Genomic DNA, 22,109 nt, shown 5'->3' with positions numbered 1-22,109 from the left:
CCCGCTTTTAGAGATATTTCATCTTTCATCTCTCTCATCTTTAAGTAATTATCAAGTCATATATATATATATCCTCCTGTATATGAATATTATGTTACAGTGCCCCATATAAATTGTGCTCAATAAATAACTATTGATTAATTGCAGTCCTTCTTCTACGAGTTAAAGGCTAAATGCACATATACAAAATCAATCTCATTCTCATAATGTGGGATTTCAAAACAACACAACTTGCAAGCATATTTGGGTCCTTTAGGTTAGGTAACACGGTAAAAAATGTAGAGAATGGTTGTGCCTAAGATAATAAGGGGATGGGTTCAAGATAGAATAAGATACTTGCTCACTACTGACAATTTGAATGCTTATCTGAAAATTGGGCTTCTCCAGAATGTTGCACTCTTCCTAGCATTCAAATTTAGAGCACCATAACATTAAATTTCTTTGTCTTCATCAAAATTAAAAACTTTGTGCATCAAAGGACACTATCAAGAACATAAAAAGACAACCCACAGAATGGAAGAAAAGTTTTGCAAATCATACATCTGATAAGAGATTAATATCCAGAACAGAAAAATAACTCCTATAACCTAAAGAAAAACAACAAAAAAACAAATAACCCAATTCAAAAATGGACAAACAACTGGAACTGACATTTCTCCCCCCCCCAAAAAAAAATACAAATGGCCAATAAGCACATAAAAAGATACTCAACATTATTAGTCATTTAAGGAACTACAAATGAAAACCACAATGAGATACCACTTCTCTCCCATTAGGATGATTATTATGAAAAAAAAATGAAAAGAAAGAAAGTGTTGGCAAGGATGTGGAGAAATTGGAAGCCTGTAGAGCTACCATGTGATCCAGCAATTGCACTCTTAAGTATATACACAAAAAAAACTGAAAGCAGGGACTCAAACAGATGCTCGTACAGCAGTATTCATAATAGCCCAAAGTTAGAGACAACCCTAGTGCCTATCAATGGATAAATGGATAAACGAAATGTGTTATATTATTTAACCTTAAAAAGGAAGGAAATTCTGATACATGCTACAACATGGATGAAACTTGAAAACATTATGCTAAGTGAAATAAGCCAACATAAAATGATAAATAGTATATAAATCTACTCATATGAGGTACCTAAAATAGGCAAATTCATAGATAGAAAGTAGAATGATGGTTACCAGGAGCTAGGGATAGTAAGAATGGGGAGATATTGTTTAATGGGTATAGAATTTCTGTTTGGGATGATGAAAACATTCTGGAAATAGATAGTGGTGATGGTTGCACAATATTATTAATGTACTTAATGCCACTGAATTATACACTTAAACACGGTTAAAATAGTAAATTTCATGGTAGATATATTTTACCACAATAATTAAAAAGAAAGAAAAAAGAAAGAAACGGAATCTGCAATCAATCATGAGGAAACAATCAGACAAATCCAAATTGTGGGTCATACTCCAGAATGACTAACCTTCACTCTTCAAAAATGTCAAGATAATGAAAGGTCAAAAAAAGGATTAGGGTATTGTTATAGATTAAAAGAGACTTAAGAGACAGGACACCCAAAGACAATGAGTAATTCTTGATTATATTTTAACTTTAAAAAAGAAGAAAAGCTATAGGGGGCATTGTTGGGTGCGTAATTGGGAAAAGTGAATATAAACTGTATGTCAATCTTAAAGTTCTTCTGAGTGATACTGAGAGTGGGGTTATGTAGAATATCTTTCTTAGAAGATACATGTTGATGTATTTAGGGATGATGTCTGCAATTTACTTTCAAATAGAAGATGGGAATGTGTGTCTATAGAAAAAAATACAGTAAATATGGCAAAATTGGTGAATGTAGGTGAAGAGTTTAAGGATATTCATTGTATTAGTCTTTCTACTTGTCTGTATTGGAAAATAAAAAAAAAGAAAAAATAGGATAGTCATTTTGGTTGCCAAGTGACCAGGGAAACACTGACTTTCTCGGTGTCACCAAGTGACTTGGTGAACAAAATGTTGATTTCTTTGCCACAATGAGTCATCCTGTTTTACTGAACTCATGCCCCAGAATTGTCAGAAGGAGCTGAAATGTGATTTTGGAGGTGATTATTTGGGAGGTGATTTGGATGAGGCATATCGTTTATGCCACCTACCTTGACCATTTCAGGATCTACTGTGTTGTGTTCTTGTGTGTATTAAGGTTTTAAGCCCCCAAGGGCAGGGCTACATCTCACTTTTCTTATAACACTCCCTCCCCAACATCCGCAGCCCCATGCTTTGTACAGAGCTAAATACATAGTAAGTGTCTAGTAAATATTTTTCTATTTATTTACTATCCCATCAGTATAGAGAAAAAGGCATGTGCTAAAGTATAAGCAGTCAAGGATGGAGTAAAACATTTACTCCAACTAAGGTATTAAAATGCTGCTAGGTAGGGCCTTGCAGAAGGAATGTCAAGTGTGGGTTTTGACACAATCTAATTCTCTGTGGCAACCAGGTGTTACTGACTTAGGTAGTGATTAGTGCTTAGGGGTGGAGTAAAAGAAATACAGCCTTGGCAAAACCTTATGAGTACCTAAGCATAGAATGTCCCCAGCTCGGCCCTATGGGGCAACTGCTCTCACAACCTGGCGAATTATTCCCAAGATAGCAGGGCCAAACAAAGGTCTGAGGACCTCAAAAAAGAGAGTTCCCATTCTGGCTCCTTGAGCAGAATCTCTGTGCCTTGAGCGATCTGCACCACTTGGACTTCAAGGAGAATAACATGAGCCTCCACCAGAAGATGGAGGTGAGAACAGTCCTCTGCACTGCTTTAGAAAGAAGGTGCTGCCCACATGCCAAGCAAGTTGCAGGAGAACACCTAGGCCTGCTGCATTCCACCTCCAGCTGAGACACAAGCTTGCTGCTGTGTTGCAGCTTGTTAAGGGAGTGTAGACTTGTCCTTCTTGTCTTGAGTAATTTTTCAAGAGGCTGGAAGAACTAATGTGTAAATTTCTTCTCCCAGCCAGGGCTTCCAGGAGGCAGGCCCTCAGCTCCATCGTTTTATACAGTGTATTTTTATTCCCTATTAAATTACCAGCACTGACCCTTAGTTTTAAATTCAATTAAAAATTTTATTATATACCTTCTTGTAGTGGTCTCTGATTATTTCAACTAAGTCCTGAATTCCCCCACTAAGTCACAAGTTTCTTGAGGAATGATGATCTATGCCGCTTTGCCACCTATGCTTCCTCCCACATCCTGTACTGTACACAGTAAACATTAATACACAAAAACTGTATGGGAACGTGTAAATAATCTACCATATATCCACTCCATGTAATACTACATAATAGCTAAAAGAATGAGGTGAATCTACATATTCTGACATGAAGAGATTTCCAATTCATATTATTGTGTCAAAAAAAGCAATCCGGCACAGTATGAAACCCTTTATATAGAAGGGACTAGTAGAAGAAACAAGGGCTTGGTCCATATGTCTGTATATTTCCTTACTTGTACATACCCCTAGTCACGGACATTGTTATAACTAGTGTGGTAGAACTCAGTAATTTCCTGTATTTTCCTTTTCAAAAGGAATTGTTCATGTTAAATAAATAATATGTGTAAGGCAGTTAGCACAGGTCTTGCCACAGCAATAGTCACACTTATATAGCACTTATGAGGCAGGCATTGTTCTTACTGCTTTACATAAATTAATTCATATCACCCTCTTAAGAGTCCTATAAGAAACAGGCACAGAGAGGTTAAGTAATTTGCCTTTGGTTAGACAGCACAGCAAGAAAGTGGTAGACCTGGGATTTAAGCCCAAGCAGTCTAGCTCCAGAGACTGTATTCTTAATCACTATGCTGGTGGTGTTCAATAAATGTGCCCTGATCCACACCACTTTCCTCCCTTCTCTGTATTTCTACATCTTTCATAGGCCTCAATGATGGCACTCAGAACACTGTGTGAGAATTAACTGAAAAGAAAAAAAATCCCGTTCCCAACCCTAACCTATAGCTTCATCTCTGGATTTGGGTTTGAGGTACCTATAAGGAGCTACTGATGCCTTATGGAAACTACGTATGGGTTGTCACTGAGAGATCATGACCATTGGCCATGACTATATTTTGTCATGTGATATACATAAATTTCCATAGCAAGTGCCTCCTGAGGATGGTTTTAGCCCCAGCTGTGGATCATATCAAGTAGAACCTCAGCTTAATAGACAAGGCTGATGATGGTCCAGCTGTATTGAATCCTATGTGATTGAAGGTGGGAGTAGACCTGATAACTTTCTGAATATCCTAGGAAGTCACAAGGTTTCTAGGACTCTGATTCTTGGTTCCTTGAAGACCCTGAAGGATTAAGATTGATACTGCCTGAAAGCAAATTAGGAGGCTTTGCCCCAGGCCCAGCCCCCAAAATACCGTGTTGGAGACTATACAGCTTTAGTGCTGTTTCAGATTAAATCAACATGTCTCAAATTTGCCAGACCTATTGTCACAGCAATATGTATCTCCAGTTCACACACGGATTCTTTGCTCTCTGGCAGCCAAATGCACTTGGAACCGGCAGTGATGATCTCATAAAGCAGGAAAGCTGAGCAGTTAGTCAGATGATTAACACATTATTGAGATGGAGGAGTTGAGCATCACTTAATGAAAATATCTGAGCATTGCAGAATCATGAGTTTCCCAACTGAGGGGGTGGGGAGCCTAGGAATCATCGTATCTAAATTTCTTATCTTACAAATGTGGAAACCGAAGTTTTAAAAAAATGGTAAATATCAGGGCCTCTGGCCTGAGGAAAGCTAAAGCGTAGTTCTTCTAACACAACACAACCTGGAGGAACAGCACCAGGGGTTGCTGAGATCTCTCTTTCAATAGCTTCAGGACCTTCTGTGCTCAACTATAGTCATTAACTCATCCCAGGGGCCTGGTCACTTTTATTCCTCCTCCTCTTTTAACAGCTTGTTTTTGTTGTTGTTGTTTGTTTGTTTGTTTGTTTTTTAACGTCCAGTTTGTATTGTGTTTTACTCAAATGTAAAAGAATAATCTATACTTTACCCACTCTGTGGCTCCAATGCCACAGACTTATCCCCAGGTCAGTACCAGATGAATGGAGTGCAGTAGGTTGGAGATAGAGGTAGAAGTAGTTTTCATAAGTCGTTGTATATCATGTATCTAGGGATCTTAAGGTATGGGTACTTCAGGTGGTTTTCAGGCATTTCTCTTATGCAATTACCTTCACAAGATGGAATTATTTGACAAATTGCTTGTACTATTTTTAAATAATAATAATCAGTCACTGTCTTATTAAGGTCTCATCAAAACAAAAACCCTGTCTTCCATGTTGTATAATGGTCTCTAGTTTTCAAAGCTACCACTTACACCTTCTGAAACATTCCTACCGTCTCACTGAGAAAGTTGTTCTGGGGACATGGGATGTGTCTGTCTGTGGGGGCAAGTAGGATAGGACCTGGGAGATTGTTGTCCTTCTTAAGCACTGAGAACGCCGGAAAGTGATTGCACTAAGTTTCTCCCTGTGCCTCACTTTTTCCTTCTCTAGATTGATCACATTTATAACTGATTTGCACACGAATTCCAATTGGTGAGGCTTTGGACAAATAGAATGCCTAGCTTTGATTAGATCCCTGTGCTAAAGAAACAAGCTCTAGGGGAAATCTTTTCTAATATTGCCCTAGAACTAGGTTATTTTCTAGTCTGCGCCCAAAATGTCTTCGAAGTGTTTAACAGAAAATCATAGGCCCAAAATGAAGTCACTTGTGCTGAAGCCCATTACACTGAACCTAAATTTTATAGCTGACCTAATTGCAGTTTCAACTTTATCCAGGAATGTAATCTTAGTCTATCAGTCTGGAATTTTCTGGTCAATACCAAGGAGGTAATCTGTCACTTGTGCCCTCTCCATATCCGACCCCGACCCAAGAATCGAGACAATTTGCCTGATAAAACACACCTCCTTCACCTAAGGGAAGGTAACCCGAAACAATCTTTCCTTTTCTTTTGCTAGTAACTTCCTTTTTCTCATCCAGTTTGTCTATAAAAACTTCTCATGCTTTTCTCTACTTGCTAGATGGAATGCTGTCCCATTCATGAATCACTCAATAAAGCCAATTAGATCTTTGAATTTATTCAACTGATTTTGTTGTCATTGTTGTTCTTTAGCAGAAAACAGTGTGGCTTTAGGGGAAAATTTAGCTGACCATCACATTCTACAACGTAGTCCTGGCATAGGCATGGCAGCGTTCAAGTGCTCAGAGTCAGCCATTCTAGGATGGAATCCTAGTTGAACCACTTAACTAGCTGTGACATTCAGCAAATTCACTTCTCTGAAGTTCAAGTTTTCTCACCTGTAAATTGGAGTTAATGATACACAGTTACCCTGAAATACCAGAAAAAATATATGAAAAGTGCCCGCTTGATATAAGGCAAGTGCTAAGAAAGTGGTCTCTTTTATTATTAACAACATAAGGGATGCCTAAGGGAAACTAAGCAGGAAACCAAAGTCTTCTCTGCGAAGAAGGAACCGAAATAGCACAGACTGGGCTCCACCCACCCCTGTCAGCAAGTCCACTTCAGAGGGGGAGAGGCAGGAAGAGGCCTCTCTGCTCTCCCCAACCGGAAGCCATCGGACGGTCAGTACAGATGGAGCCAAAGGCTTAGCTGAGCTGGGAATAGAAGGGGGTTGTTTTACTTTAGAAAAGGGTGAGGACTGGGCTTGGCCTTCTGCGGGGCCGGCGTTGGGGGAGAAGGAAGAGATAACCACGTAACAAAAGCTCAAGGCCAAACTCCAGGCAGGCCCCAGGGCCGGAAGGAGGAAGTGTATCCTTAGACCCCCTTGCCGCTTTGGAGCTTGCTAGGCCGGAGTCAGATGACTTTGTGTTTACCCGCCCGGCTCTCCAGGTTCTGGGGCCCCGCTCGCCCCGCCCCTGAGCCTGCTCGCCCGCTGGGTGGTCCCGGGAGCGGCCTCCTCCTAGCCAATCAGCGGCTGCCGGGCCCTTCGGCCCTTTTCAGCTCCGTGCTCGCCACCCCCTCTCAGGGGCCACTTTGAGTAAGGGAAGGTCCCTCTCCTGGCTGTTCCTTCGGAGGACGCAGCCTCCTACTTATGAAGAGAGTATTCACATTTCTAGGACAGGGAATGCACCACTAGGACAGGCAGGCCGCCCCACGTTTGCCGTGGCCGCACTGGGCCTGGTCTGTTCTGTAGCTTTCAGAGCATCCATCAGCGCTGTTTAGGGCTCTAGAAAACAGTGCGCCTTTTCTTTTCTTCAAAACCACCCCACCTGTGACCCTAACTGACCATCTCCCTTCCAGCTTGCTCACAGACACGATTGCAGCATACCAAAGCCTCCTAGCCCAGGTTGGAGTGGAAGGGAGTATGGTATTTGGAGGAAGAAATATTTGCAGTGTAGAAGCTCCAGCCCTCAGGCCTAAATCCACCTAGCTGCTACATGGTGCTCCAGCTACGGAAAGGGAGAAGAGAGGGAACACTTGATTCTGCCCCTTCTCTGTGCCTAGAGCTTTACTTTGTCTTCTCTTTTAATCCTCACAAGAACCCTGTTAGGTGTGTTATTCTTTTTCTGGAAATGAGGAAACGAAGGCTCCGAGAGATTAAGAAATTTACAGCTACAGAAGGTTTAGTTTGCAACAAGCCAAAGTTTTCTCTAGGTGACTGGGCATCAAATTCCAGACAACAAGTAGTATCTAGACTCAAACCTCCATGGTTCCCTTCTTTGGTTTGGGAGCAGACAGCAAGAACAGTAGGTACTTCCTAGAGCAAAGTTAGAGGCTTTCCTTCTCACACCTGGATGCAGTCAGTCCACTATTTAAATAGAGACCACTTTGCCACTTTGGGTGGTGGTGGTGAATTTTGAGTTACCTAAACATGTTTCAAGATGTAGAATAAATAGCACTTTCCCTGACCCCACAAGCCTGGGTCAGCTTCCTTCTGCAGCACCTCTACATCCTTTTTTGGTAGCCCTTATCACACAAGTGTTGCAGTTGTCTATTTCCTTATCTATCTCTCTTCAGATGGAGGGAAGCTACCTGAGTTTCAGGAACCCTTTCTTGATTGAAACTTCAGTATTTAGCTGAGATGCCATGGTCCAGGTCCCAGGATGCCAATGTTTCCCAGGAATCATTGGCAAACCACTGAACTAGAGTTTTGAATTTTAAAAGAAGGCGTTAAGGGAAACTGAAGACAATTTTAAAAACCTGACCTTTAACAATCATGACTATAATGATAATGGCTATCATTTATTGAGTGTTTATTATGTAACAGGCATTGTTCTAAGTGCTTTAGTGCGGAACGCCTCAAGCTTAAATGTGCATTCGAATCACCTGTGGATCTTGTTAACCTGCAGATTCTGATTCAGTATATCTGGAGTGGAGCCAGAGATTCTGTTTCTAACAAGCTCCCAGGTGGTGGTGTGTGAATCATTCTTTGTGTAGCAAGGATTTGATGTATTAACTTATTTTATCTTCTTATTAGCCATATGAAGTACCACTATTATTCCTATTTACCCACAAGGAAGTTGACAGGTTAGGTATGTATGAACTTAGGTCAAAATAAATAAATTTCAGGGCAATAAGGGAGGGGAGAATGATGCGAGCAGGGTACAGTCGTAAGAGAAACAAAATTCGTGGCAGAGGAAACTATTTACAAAAGCCTGGCATTCAGGTGAAGTGGACAGGGGCCACATAGAGGGCTGTTTCACCCATTTGGCACCATATATATGAAGGCCCCAAATATAAGAGACCTGAAAAAAATTTATTGGCACCTACATATGAAAACTGAACATTTAAATTAATCATTCCAACATTAAAATAATTAAACCCTTTCAAAATTGTGACATGAAAAAATTCACGTTTGATGAGAGATATAGGTATATTTTAATACATTTGATAAAAAAATAGGGAAGGGCCTCTCAAGCCTAGGGCCTACTAAGAACAGAACAGGCCCTGACCATATTGGGTTGGGATGTAATCCTGAGGGAAGCTGGGAACCACTGATAGAAGCAGAAAAATGTTCTTTGTGGCTACAGTGAGGAGAATGGATTGGAGGGAGGCCAGACTGAAGGCCCAAAGGCTAAAGACCAGATAGGCTTTTATAGCCTTCCAGACTGCAAGACAATCTCTCCTCATTGCCAAGATTAACATAAAATGATAGCATTATACAATCCAATTATTGTTTGATTTCTCAGGACCCCAATCTGACTCAGTATCCTAAATTTGCTTAAGATACGGGGACAAGGGTTTTGCCAACTCCTTCGTCATTAAGGCTAATGGTGTGATAGTCTAGGGGAGGTATTAAAGAGCACAAGCCTTGAGTCAGACAGCTGTGAGTGCCAGCCTCAGCTCTGCTACTTACTAGCTGTGTGACTTTGTATAAGTGATTTAACCTCTCAGAGCCTCGGAATCCTTACTGGTAAAACGGGCATAATACATTTGTCATAGAATTAAGTGAGATAAACTATACATACGGTGCCTCCCACAAAAAAAGGTACACATACATGGTAGCTGTTATGATATGCCATTGTTCTGAGACCTAGTTGAGTTTTCTTTAGGAGGGAACAGAGGGTGGTGTAAATCATTTAATCTTTTCGTCAGTCTTCTGAGGTAGGAACTATTATCCACATTTTGCAGATAAGGAAAGTGGGACTCAGAGATTAGGTAACTCAGCTCAATGAACTAGGGACAGAAAGCAGGGAACTTGTAAGAACTGGGATTTTATTTTTACTTCTGTTTGTGCACTCTTTCCAGCCGTCAACATCTGCTGCTTCCACTACTCTTTGATGGGTCCAAAACCTATTCCCCTTAGTCATGGCATGAATCAGTTCTGATGGCTAAGGGCACACCACTGAACACTCTCCTCGGGGCTCTAACCCCCGTTTCCCTTCTTCCCCAACCTTGCCTAACCTCCCTACTACGTTACCCCATGATTTTACAGCTTTTGGATTTCACTTACTACAGAGCTTGTCTCTTTGAGACTCAGACAGAACCGCCCTGGACTGGGATGCCTTCCAAGGTACCTCCCTTTAAAGGGAATAGATAAGTAGGTCACATCAGGATGGTGGAGGAAGAGGCTGACTTAGGGGAGAAGGAAAAGTACTGCATGGAGAATGGAAAACAAAAATAACAAGGCTCTTTTCTGTCTCTCTGTCTCTTTCTCATATTCATTTCTCTCTCTCTCTCTCTCTCTCTCTCTCTCTCTCTCTCTCTCTCTCTCTCTGTCTGTCTTTCTATCTCATACTGACAGCCCCCTGCTAGGTGCTATTACTTTGAAAAGCATGCACAGGCAACACTGAACTCTTGGGGTTTGGGGACACCAGTGGAAATTGGGAGGCATCCCAGCCTGCCTCCTCTTAAAGCCACCCCCACAACTGCCAGGAGAGGAGAAATCTTAGCAGAGGATTTGGAGCTTTTGCCCTGTTGACTGCTCCCTGAGGGCCTAAAAGCACAGCGGGTAGAGGCTGGAAACTCTGAGGGACTGGGAAGACACTGGCTTTCCAGTGATTTCCTGCAGCCGTCCAGAATCTAGTTAACAGAGATTCTGTTGTGGCAACTGGACAAGTCATGGGATTTGCATGATTTCTGTTCCTCATCCTCACCTCTAACCCTCTTGAAGGCATTTCACAACAAGGAGTGTGGATGGGCATTAAATTCTGTAGATTGCTATGAAAACCAGAGAAAGAGAGACAGAGACAGGCCGAGGCATTAAAGGTCCAGTATTGCCAACCCCGCCCTGCCCTGCTATCCCTAGAGACTGAGTCCTGTTTGAATCACAACACTGGGCAGTCACACTTCTAGGAAACTGCCTCTGAAGGGGAAAGGTCCTGGCTATGTGAATGAGACCAGCCTGGCTGTGTACAGATTAGGACTGAAAATGTGTATCCGGGTAGACAATCGGTCCCTGGACTCTGTGCCCAGGGAACAAGGCAAGTACACAAAAACAAAGACCAAAGCCTGACCCTCGCCCCCGGGGGTCAGCAGCCCTGTTTCCCTGAATGGGGGTTGTGGAAACAGAGAGTTCACCTCTGAAGAGGCCCAGGGCTTTTCCATTCTCTTGGCATGGAACCTGGTGAACTTGCAGCTCTGAGGCTCAGTGTGTCAGACACTGGTAGCCCTTTCGCAGAGATCCTCCAGATTTCGGGATGCAACTCTCTCCCACTGGCTGATATTTCAGCACTGCCCCCTACCCTCCTGACTCCTGTCCCCAAGGCCCTGGGCAGACTCTGGGAATACTACACCCCTCTGCTCTTCCTCTTCCACCCCTGTAGAAAGGGAATGCCCCCCATTCCGGGTATCTGTGCCAGGATGCTCTGTGGGAAAGTCCCACTTTTGCCTGTAGTTGCTCCCCTCCCTCCCATGAGAGACAGGGCTGGGTGATGGGAGAGAGACATTCATCTTCACCTGTGCTCTTCGTTATGCTTAAATGTCCCTAGGAGGGTAGGCCTGTCTAACATACCTCTTTCCCAGGCTGGAGTAATTCCAAATCATTTCTCATCAAAGTGGGTGTAAATTACCACATGTTTGTAATAGCAGTGGTAGCGTGGTGATGCCAAGCACTGAAACAAGAAGTTTGATTTTGTGAGGCATAGATTCTTTGTGCTCTCAAAAAGTGACTGTGCACTCCTCCTCCCTGGTGTCTGTTCCAGCCTGGGCCCCTTGCTTTGCCAACATCCCTGCCCGATCCGGGGAGGGGGTGGTGCTGCATTACTCCAGGTCTAGTGCAAGTGCTACCTTTTGGTTTATCTAGGATTAACTGGGGGAAAGGAAGCCTGTCTTGGAGCCTTAATATCACCCCTGCATCGATTTGTCATTTATCTAAGCAGGGGTTCCGAAACTTTAGTGTGCATTAGAATCACCAGGGGGCTTGTTAAAATACAGATTGCTGTGCCCTATACCCAGGGCTTCTGATTCAGCAGGTCTGGAGCTGGAACTGAGAATTTGCATTTCTAACAAGTTCCTATGTCATGGGCTACTGCTGCTCTAGGAACCACATTTGAAAACCACTGAGCAAAAAAAAAAAAGAAAAGAAAAAGGAAAAGAAAAGATCTAGGTTTGAGTCCTAGCCCTGCCACTTTTCTCCTCTGTGTACTTGACCTCTCTGAGCTTCAGCTCCTTATCTATTAAAGGTAATGGCCAGGTAATTGGGAAGATTACATAGCATCATATATTTGTAAGTCTCTTTCACTGTGCATGGCAAATTTAATATGTGAATCTGTCAGCAAATACAGTGTTTGTTGAGTAGTTTGTCTGCTGTCCATTGGATACTCTGCTCAATGTTGTGGCTGACTTTGGGCAGATCAGATGGGATTCAAAGGCCCAATTAAATATCACACATCTCTGGACCTCAGTTTTCTCTTCTATCAAACAAGGCCTTTGGTCTTGTAGACTAATGGCCCCTCCAGGTGCCACTTAGAAGTCCAAATCTGGGAGGAGGGTTAGGTCTTGAGACACATTTTTTATTCCTTGCCTACCCCTTTCCAGGACCTCTACCTGAGAGCTCAGGTGCTTCTACAGAGCAAAGAGCAGCAATCACTAGTCAGTGGTCAGTTCATCCCTGAGGAGAGTAAGTTGACTTTCACGGTCCATCATGATCTGGTTCTAACCTACCTTTATAATTGTATTTTCCACTGTTTCTCTTCCATTCACTATATAGTCTAGACAAATTGGATTACTTGTCCTTTTCTAAATATGCCCCCATGTTTTCCTGCTTCCAGCCTTTGTTCACACTGTTCTTACCACTAGAATATCTTCCACCGGTCAAAATCCTATTCATCTTTCAAATTTCACCCAATGACTATTTCCTCCAAGAAGTCATCTCAAATCCTTCTGTCATCTGTGTAGCTAGCTGGCTATCTATCTATCTATCTATCTATCATCTATCTATCTATCTAATCTATCATTTATCCATCCATCTAATACAAGTGCTTTTTATATTTTTCTTTAGGTGGTGGTAGGACATGTTACCCAAGTTATCAGGTATAAGATCTAACTAAACCAGAGATGCAAGCACCTCGCCCTCTTCTACTTATGTCTGATATTTTTCCTCTGAAGTGGATCTAGAGAAACTCAGTGGTCTGAAGTTTTGTCCTGGGATGTCACATTTCTAGAGTCTGTTTTTGTAGCATACTCAGATATGAAAAACAAGAGTTAAGATACTGTGTAAAACTTTTAAAAAGTGGGACAACCACTTAAAAGGAGATGTCTACTTAAAAAAGATTAGTCAGCTGTTTATTTTCTTTGGTAATCAGAGACAGGGAATAAATAAATATATATATGTGTATATATTATGGCCAATGGCCGATATTCAGAAATCTACTTATTTGCATATAGGCACATCTGTTTCTCTAATTTTCTTTTTTAAACTACAGGGTTTTTTTTTCTATTCTAAATATAACATATGGGTTGGTAGAAAGTGTGTAGAGGAAATAAAAAGTAAAAATGAAAGTAAAAGAAGAAAACAAGTCATTCATAATCCAGAAATAATCAGTATTAACATTTTGGTGTCTTTCTTGTGAATAGTTTTCCTGAATGTATGTACTGTATATAATTTTTAAAGGAAATTGGGATAAGATGTTTATACATCTTATGTATCCTATTTTTTTGACTTAACATATAACATACAATTTGTTATTCCTTTAAATATCCTTCCCAAACATTGAAAAAAAAATTGTTTCAAGATATCTGTTTACAGATGTACCAAAATTTATTTAACCATTTCTTTATTGTTGGATACTCATTTTTTTGCTATAAATATTTCAATAAACATCTTTGCATAACTGAACACATCTCTGATTATTTTCTTAAGCTCATTTTAAAAGTGGGATTACTGGGTTATTTTTAAGTGTCTTGTTGCATACCACAAAATGATTTTCTGGACCTTCCATTTGAAAATATTTCTAGAGTACTTTATCTACAGCCCTCTTTTTATTCATAAGTAATTTTACCTCCACTCTTGTTGTATTCCACTTCTGTCTTGCTGTACTTAACCCTTTCTACACTAAATTTGCATTCAGTATGTACAAATCTTAGTTCTCCTACTAAGAGATCATCTCTGACCCTCTTCATATCTCCCTCAACATCTAGCACAGGTAGAAAAATGGGGCAGAGAACTGAATCTATTTAGGTGAATCTATAAATAGAAGAGGAGCTTCATTTTGGGAAGGAGCAAGGCAAGTGTCTTGAACTCCGTTCTTAGGAGTAGGGTTGCAACACCGATTGAAGGGGTAGCAATGAATTTTCCTCAACTCTTCATACATCCAGACTCTCGTAGCTGGGGAAAGATGGAAAACTAGTCAAATCTCGAGCCTGGGAAGCCTTACCTCCCTGGAAGGGCAGGGAGAAGGGCAGACACCTGGACGCCACAGCCTTAGGCTGTAGGAGAGGGATGGTTTCAGGCACTCACCTAGTAGAGGCAACTTACTTTGAGTACTATGTGTCAATCTTTTTTACACCTGATTGAACCACTACTAATCATCTCAGTCTCATAGGTTTTGACCTAGGGAAACATGCACAACACTGATTTTAGAGACTTAAATTAAATTTTTAGATTGGAGATTTCCAAACTTCAGTTGTACTCTGCTTGTGATTTTAATGTTTTAGTGAAAAGAAAGCAGCAATATGTACAGACACATACACCTGTGATTCATACCATCCAAACCAGTCACACTTCTGAACAGTTAAGACATATACAATTATTAAAACATTCAGGCATTTTTATACACCAATGATGAACTTTCAGAAAGAGAAATTAAAACAATCCCATTTACAATTGCCTCAAAAACCATAAAATACCTGGGAATCAAATTAACCAAGAAGGTAAAAGACCTGTTTTCAGAGAATTATAAGTCATTGAAAAAAGAAATTGAAGAAGATACAAATAAATGGAAATATATACCATGTTCATGGGTAGAAAGAATCAACATCATTAAAATGGCCATATTACCCAAAGCAATCTATAGATTCAAAGCAATCCCTATCAAAATACCAATGGCATTTTTCAGAGAGCTAGAACAAATAATGCTAAAATTTATATGGAGCCATAAAAAACCCTGAATAGCCATGACAATCTTAAGAAAGAAGAACAAAGTTGGAGGTAGCATACTACCTGGTATCAAACTGTACTACAGGCACAGTAATCAAAACAGCATGATACTGGCATGAAAACAGACACATTGATCAATGGAACAGAATAGAGAGCCCAGAAATAAATCCATGCCAATATGCTTACTTAATATATGACAAAGGAGGTAAGCATATACAATGGAGTAAAGACAGTCTCTTCAATAAATGATCTTGGGAAAATTGGACAGATAGATGCAAAAAAAAAAAAAAAAAAAAGAAGCTGGTCCATCTTCCTACATCACATACAAGAATAGACCCAAAATGGATTAAAGACTTAAATGTAAGACTCCAAACCATAAAACTTCTAGAAGAAAACATAGGCAGTCAACTCTCTGATATTACTGACAGGAATTTCTTTTTGGAGATATTTCCTCGGGCAAGGAAAACAAAAGAAAAAATAAACAAATGGGACTACATCAAACTAAAAAGTTTTTCTACAGCAAAGGAAACCATCAACAAAATAAAAAGACTATTTGAGAGAACATATTCACTAATGATACATCTGATAAGGGATTAATATCCAAAATATATAAAGAGCTCATACAACTCAACAACAAAAAAACAATCTAATTAAAAAATAGGCAGAAGACCTGAACAGATACTTCTCCAAAGAGGCTAATAGATGTATGAAAAGATGCTTGAGGTTGCTACCATCAGAGAAATGCAAATTAAAACCACAATGAGCTATCACCTCACACCTGTCAGAATGGCTATCATCAATTGATGAAAACACAGCTAGTGTTGGCAAGGATGTGAAGAAAAGGGAGCCCTCATACATTGTTGGTGCGATTGCAAATTGGTACAGCCGCTATGGAAAACAATATGGAGGTTTCTCAAAAAAATTTTAAAAAGGATACACCTTTTGACCCAACAATTGCACTTCTGGATATTTATCCAAAGAAAACCAAAACAATAATCTGTAAAGATCTATGCACCCCAATATTCATGGCAGCACAATTTAGCCAAGATACGGAAGCAACCTAAATGCCCATCAACAGATGATTGGATAAAGAAATGGAATATTACTCAGCCATTAAAAAAATGAAATCGTACCATTTGCAATGACATGGATAGAGCTAGATATTATCATGCTGAATGAAATAAGTCAGACAGAGAAAGAGAAATACCATATGATTTCACTTATATGAGGAATCGAAGGAACAAAAAGAACAAACTAATCAAAAACAAACTCACAAATATTGTGGAAAATTTGGTGACGGACAGAAGGGAGGGGGGGTTGCGGGCAGAGAGAATGGGGTGAAGGGTTAAAAAAGTACAAATTAGTAAGTAATAGATGGTCACAGGGATGGGGAGCACGGTAGAGGGAATGCAGTTAGCATTAATGCGATGGCTAGGTGGAGGGCCAGGGGAGGGAGGGAGCCATTGAGGGGATTGTTTTACAAGCTGTATAGATGTCTAACCAATGTACTGTATACTTGAAACTAATTTAAATAAATAAATTTTAAAAAAACATTCAGGGTGATTCCACGTCATCCTGGGTTGAAGTCCTGACTCTGTGCCACTTCTTTTAGCCTCATGCTAGCAATAAAAATTTTGAAATCAAAGGTTTGATGGATTAGCTGGGGTTTTTTTTGTAATCCACAGTAAAACTATAAAGATTACCATTACAATGAAAAATTGTTCCACAATCAGTGATACTTTTACTACCTATTGGTGATAATTGTACCATATTTTTCAGGAACACTATTTTAACAAAAGTTTCTTTTTATTATACTTAATTGTGTATGTTTCTTCCACTTAATCATGTATCATGGTTTATTTGGTACTTAGTACAGTGTTGAAGCTCAGTAGATATTTGTTCTTTCTTTGGTTTGGTTTGTTTTGGTGATGGGGTAGTGATCAATAGGAGTTAATCGTTGTACTAACATAAATGAAATCGCCAAGATCAGGATTTTTAGGCTCACTTTGGCACCACATATGCTAAAATTAGAATGATACAGAGAAGATTAGCATGACCCCTGTACAAAGATGACATACAAATTCGTGAAGTGTTCTATATTTTTGGTGAATGGATTAAGAAGTACAAATGGCAGTTACAAAGTAGTCATGGGGATATGAAATGCAGCATAGGGAATATGTTCAATAATATTGTAATAACTATATATGATGTCAGGTGGGTTCTAGACTTATTGGGGGGATTACTTCATAAGTTATACAAATATCTAATTACTGTGTCGTACACCTGAAACTAATATAATATCGAATGTTAAGTATAATTGAAAAATAAAAAATTGTTTTTAAAAGATCAGGATTATAAAAAGGAGAACAAAAATTACATGATAAAGAACGTTGCCCTGGTTAAATACTGTGCCATCATTATTTGGATTGGGGCCTTAAGGTGTTCAGGATGAAAAACAGTAAATCATTAACATTTTTTACCTGTTCTTCTTGGAATAAATAACACATTTATAAGTTTAAGAATTTACAAGTTTAAGAATTTATCTTGGGGCTATAAAACCAAGCAACATTATTTAGCTCACACAGAAATTCAACCCACTATAATGACTCAGGAACTAAGAGAACTCTTCCATACCTGCTAAGCACAGAGTGAAGTGTATAGTCATTGAGTAGTGCCTATTAGTTGAATGAGTGGATGAAACAACTTAGCTACAGTCAGGAGATGTTTACCACCTCTGGGAAACAATAAAAAAAAATATATAGGGAGAACTAATATTTATTCAGTACATAATATTCTAAGGTCTTTATATATGTCTTTCCTCTGGATTTCATGAGGCAGCTGCCACATGAGGAGAGGGTAAAATCATGCTGCTAGGGGACAGACACCTCCACCTCTCCTGAACCAAAGCTCACCTTCTTTTCCAAAGACTATAGTGACTCAGTTTTCAAAGAAGATTCAAGACCTAATTTGATCCAGAGCTGGAGGGGAAGTTGTGAAAACTAATGAATAACCTTCTGACCAACCAAATACATAAATGACCAGAGGAAAGTATAAATGAGATACCAGAATAAAAAAATATATTAAGAGAGAGAGAACAACTCTAATGAAGAAAAGAAAGATAACTCAACACTTTAGCTACCTGCTAGCAATAGAGACATTTATTAAGGCCTGGCCAGTAATTTCCTCCTCCTTAGTCCTAACTTCTTTCTTCTTTGTGAACCTTTCTTTCAAATGCAGAGTCCTTAGCCTGTAACTCAGGATTGTTTAGTCCATCAACACATAAGAAACTTGTTCTCCTGAGACTGAAAATGAGCAATACTGTTTCCTTAGCTACTATACATCCAATGGAAGTAAGAACTAGATGAAATGAAGAGAGAATAGCATCAGAAGACCTGGGTTGAAGTCCTGACTCTGTCAAGTGCTAGTTGAGTGACCTTATGCATATTAGTGATCCTTCTAACATGATTTCCTTAACTCGTTCATTTAACAAGTATTTTATGAGCAGTTACTGTGTACTGAGCACTTCCCTGGGCATTAGAGATATAGCAATGAATAAAAGAGAGGAGATTCTGCTCTAATGGAGTTTATGTTCTAGCGATATTAGTAATCCATCGATAAATAATGTAACTTCAAAAAGTGAGCAGTGCTGTGGCAGAAATAAAATAAATGATAAAGACAAATTGTGAGGAGGGTTTCTATACAGAGGGGGTGCTCCCAGAGGCAGTAACATTTGAGTCAACACCTGAATGTACTAGAAGGAGCCAGCCAAGGTAAGAGGATTCCAGGCTGAGGGACCAGCAAACCCTGAGCTGGGTGCATGTTTGGGGATCGATGACAATCAAGGAAAATGATACTGGTATATGGCTGTACTAGATCAATGGTTTTTATGCAGTACTCCAAGTCATGCTAGAACTTCTCTGTTTGTTTTGCAGGAGTGGACAGGCCAAGGGTGGAAACTCTGCCAGGCTCCCACCATTCTGCCCAACATACACGGAGAAGCTCCTCTTTCATCTGAAGCATACATTGGGGTACCGCTTAAAGTTTTACTTGAAGAACATATTCTGTGATCAAAAATTCTCCTTCTCAAAAGTACTTTGGCACTCTAATTGTCAGACACTACGAGAATTTATCACACAACCTCTGTCATCACTATAGAAGGATTGACTCAACTCTATTCAATAGACAGAGAGTCTGGGAGACCTGCTACCCTCCTCTCACCAGAGCACCCCATTCCCTCCCCTGTGGTGATGGACTGGAACCGCTGTTGATCTGCAAGCAGGGAGGGACGTGGTAGCTCTGCCTCCTCCTAGTATATAATACTGATTTTCTTTTCTCGAATGGTCAGAATGAGACACTCTGTCCTACACAGCAGAGCTTTGTGGAGAGAGCTGAGAAAAGGCTCCAGTTTTTTTCCAAACTGTACTATACATAGTTGGCCAGCTACCTTATTTCTAACCCCAAAACTCATATCTTTCCTTGTCTACAGAGAACTGCCCGGCAGCTCTCAAATAAGTCTCTACTGTCCTGGGGTTTTGGGAAAAGCACTGCACAGAATGTGAAATCATTTTCTGGTAATATGAATCTAATTAGATCTTTGACTGACAAGAGGAAGCAGAAGCCAAGAGGAGTTTAAACAATCCGTTTTTCACATATTTAAAAACAAGTGAAGAACCAAGCAGGGACTCGGAGTGAAATAGAGAATAAAGAGATAAAGCCTAGGGAGTATTTGGAGAAGGAGGGTGAGTAAAAAGAAAATAGGGGGTGGGGAGGGAGAATATCAAGTGATCAAAATATTCATCTTTTCTCCCCCCAACTTCACCTCTGTTCCCCTTCTCCACTCTCCTCTCTCCCAGAGAGAACTTACTTGAAGGTTGATGATTTCTCTTTCTGATTCCATCTTGCTGCCCTGAAGTGCCTTTGCATGAACTGGGTGCCGGTAACAGACTGTGTGGGCTACTCCAGGCTTTGCTGTCTGAGTCTCTACTGCTTTTTTTTGGCAGAGTGGGGGGGTGGGCGGGAGAGAGCACACAGCTGGCAGGACAGACCTGCTATTCATCCATCTGATGTGGGATGCCCGTCTTGGCTTCAGCCCCTGGGGGAAGTATACACATGTATACACGTGCAAGAGTGTGTGTGTGTGTGTGCGCGCGCGTGCATGTGTGTGTGTGTGTGTGTGTGAGTGTGTGTGCATACTCATGCTCCATGGGTGGCATGTGACACTTTAATAGGTGGCCTTTTGAGTTGGTAGTGACAGCGTCATTTTCTCCGGTGGCTCCAATGCCCCTCTAGTCCCAGAGGAGCCATCTGAGGTCACCCAGCCTACTTTGAGCTAGTGGCTTTACTACTGGTCCAGAAACCCTGCAGATTTATCAAGGAACTTGAAAAATAGCCCGAGAATACTGTCTGACCTCACATCAGTGGAGCTGAGAGGGTTCCTAGTCACCAAGGGTGGAGTGGCCTCTAGCATATTCCCAAAACTGAAGCTTAAGGACTTCTGTTGTTCTTTCCTTTGTTCCTCTATCCCTAAAAAAAAAAAAAAAAAAAAAAAAAAAAAAAAAAAATTTAAATTGTAGTTTACCTAATAGGCCCCAAAGCATAAGCCTTATTCCACAAAATGAGTAAACAACCCATTGTTATTGACAGGTTGTTTGATGCCCTCATTTTCTCCCTTAATTAGCCAGAAAGAGAACAGAAAAAAGTTATGCCTTCAAATTCAGTTTATACAAGTAGTTGCATTTTCCCTGCTTTTAAAATAAAGCTCCCAGGAGTGAGTCTTTTTCTGAGAAGGTTTTTTTTCTGTTGTTTATGTTAGAGGCTAAAACTCTTCTGGCTTGTTCCTGAAGCTGATTTTAGACACCAGCTTGTGTCTGAATGGGTGTGGGTATGTCTGTGAGTGCATGAGGTGGGCGGTGTTACAGGGGAGTGATCTAATCTAGAGTTTAAAGATGGGGGGAGGGAAAAAGAGTAGCAGAGTCACAAATTTACTCTCACCACATTTAAATGTGAAAAAAGGGCAATTTCTTTATTAAATGACCTAATGTCTCTATAAGTCCCACCCTGCTGGACAAGTGGTAAGAGGAGGGATGGACAATAGGATGAAGACTATATTTCAGTCTAACCTAATAAGCATTGTTGAATTTAATTTAAATGATAAACAGTTCAGTTTCAATAGAGTGCTCGGTTTTTCAGATTCCTACCCATCTTCCCCAAAGATGTCATCTAGGTGCACAGGAGAGCGGTGTGATTTATGTATGCTTAGTGGTGGAGGGCTGATGGCTCTTGGACATACCCTGTGACCTGCTCCTGGGCCCCCTGCCAGTGTTGGTGACCACTGTCTGTGGCCAGGATAACTCATGGTACATTCTCTGTCTGCTCTTAAGGACCCAGGAGGCTCCCTTGCTGACTCTTATCTTGGCTCTCATGGTGATGTGGACCACCTTGAGACCTGCTATGACTCTTATGCACTCCCTTCTCGGCAGTACCAGCTCAGGGTTCCACACTTCTAAGATAACCCTCTCTGAAAATTCCTACCAGACCTTTGGCAATTGATCCTGTTCCACCTCAGGTACTTGGGGACTGAGAGCTGCTGACAGTCCTGAAGAAAGGCAAGTTCAGCTTCACTTCTGGTAGAGTTGGCTTTGATGTGGCTGCTCCAAGTTGGTACAAGGACGGCCTTTGAAGTGATCTCCTTCTAGACTCCAAAATGGAGGCGAGGTGTAGAGCCCACTCTCTTCTCAGCATTCTTTCAAAATCTACCAGGAATATCCACCACTCCCATCCCCCATAAAAATTGCCACTACATGATAAGCACTATTCTAAGCACTTTTGTACAAACTCGCTTACTTTGTTCTCATAACAAGGTAGGTAATACTATTACTCCTGCTTTATAGATGAGGAAATAGAAACACAACTTAATGTTGGTCAGACAATCTGATTCAGAGTCCATGCTCTTATCCATGATTTTGGCTCAGAGAGGAGAGATCAAGACACTTGTTTGGATATGTGCTTTCTCTTCCTCTACTTTCCTTCTTCCCATAAATCCTAAACTCAG

At 40.6% G+C, this 22,109-nt stretch overlaps 1 protein-coding gene and 1 non-coding gene across 2 annotated transcripts in view; one reads left to right on the top strand and one right to left on the bottom strand.

Moving 5' to 3' along the window:
• NINJ2 (ninjurin 2) overlaps window positions 1-20,114 on the bottom strand; it is an 89,320-nt gene extending 69,206 nt beyond the window's left edge. The window contains 3 exon segments of the mRNA XM_023535123.1: window positions 19,923-19,994; window positions 19,996-20,070; window positions 20,073-20,114. Of these exon segments, the coding sequence (XP_023390891.1) occupies window positions 19,923-19,994; window positions 19,996-20,070; window positions 20,073-20,114 (189 nt within the window).
• Window positions 17,058-17,162, top strand: LOC111744556. The gene has a single exon (XR_002782210.1). It is a non-coding gene; the product is annotated as a U6 spliceosomal RNA (small nuclear RNA).
• Window positions 20,115-22,109: the final 1,995 nt, after the last annotated feature.

Source organism: Pteropus vampyrus, unplaced genomic scaffold (genome assembly GCF_000151845.1).
Source record: "Pteropus vampyrus isolate Shadow unplaced genomic scaffold, Pvam_2.0 Scaffold137, whole genome shotgun sequence".
Lineage (NCBI taxonomy): Eukaryota > Metazoa > Chordata > Mammalia > Chiroptera > Pteropodidae > Pteropus > Pteropus vampyrus.
Note: the sequence above shows the minus strand (reverse complement) of the source record. Positions and strands in the feature narration are given on the sequence as shown.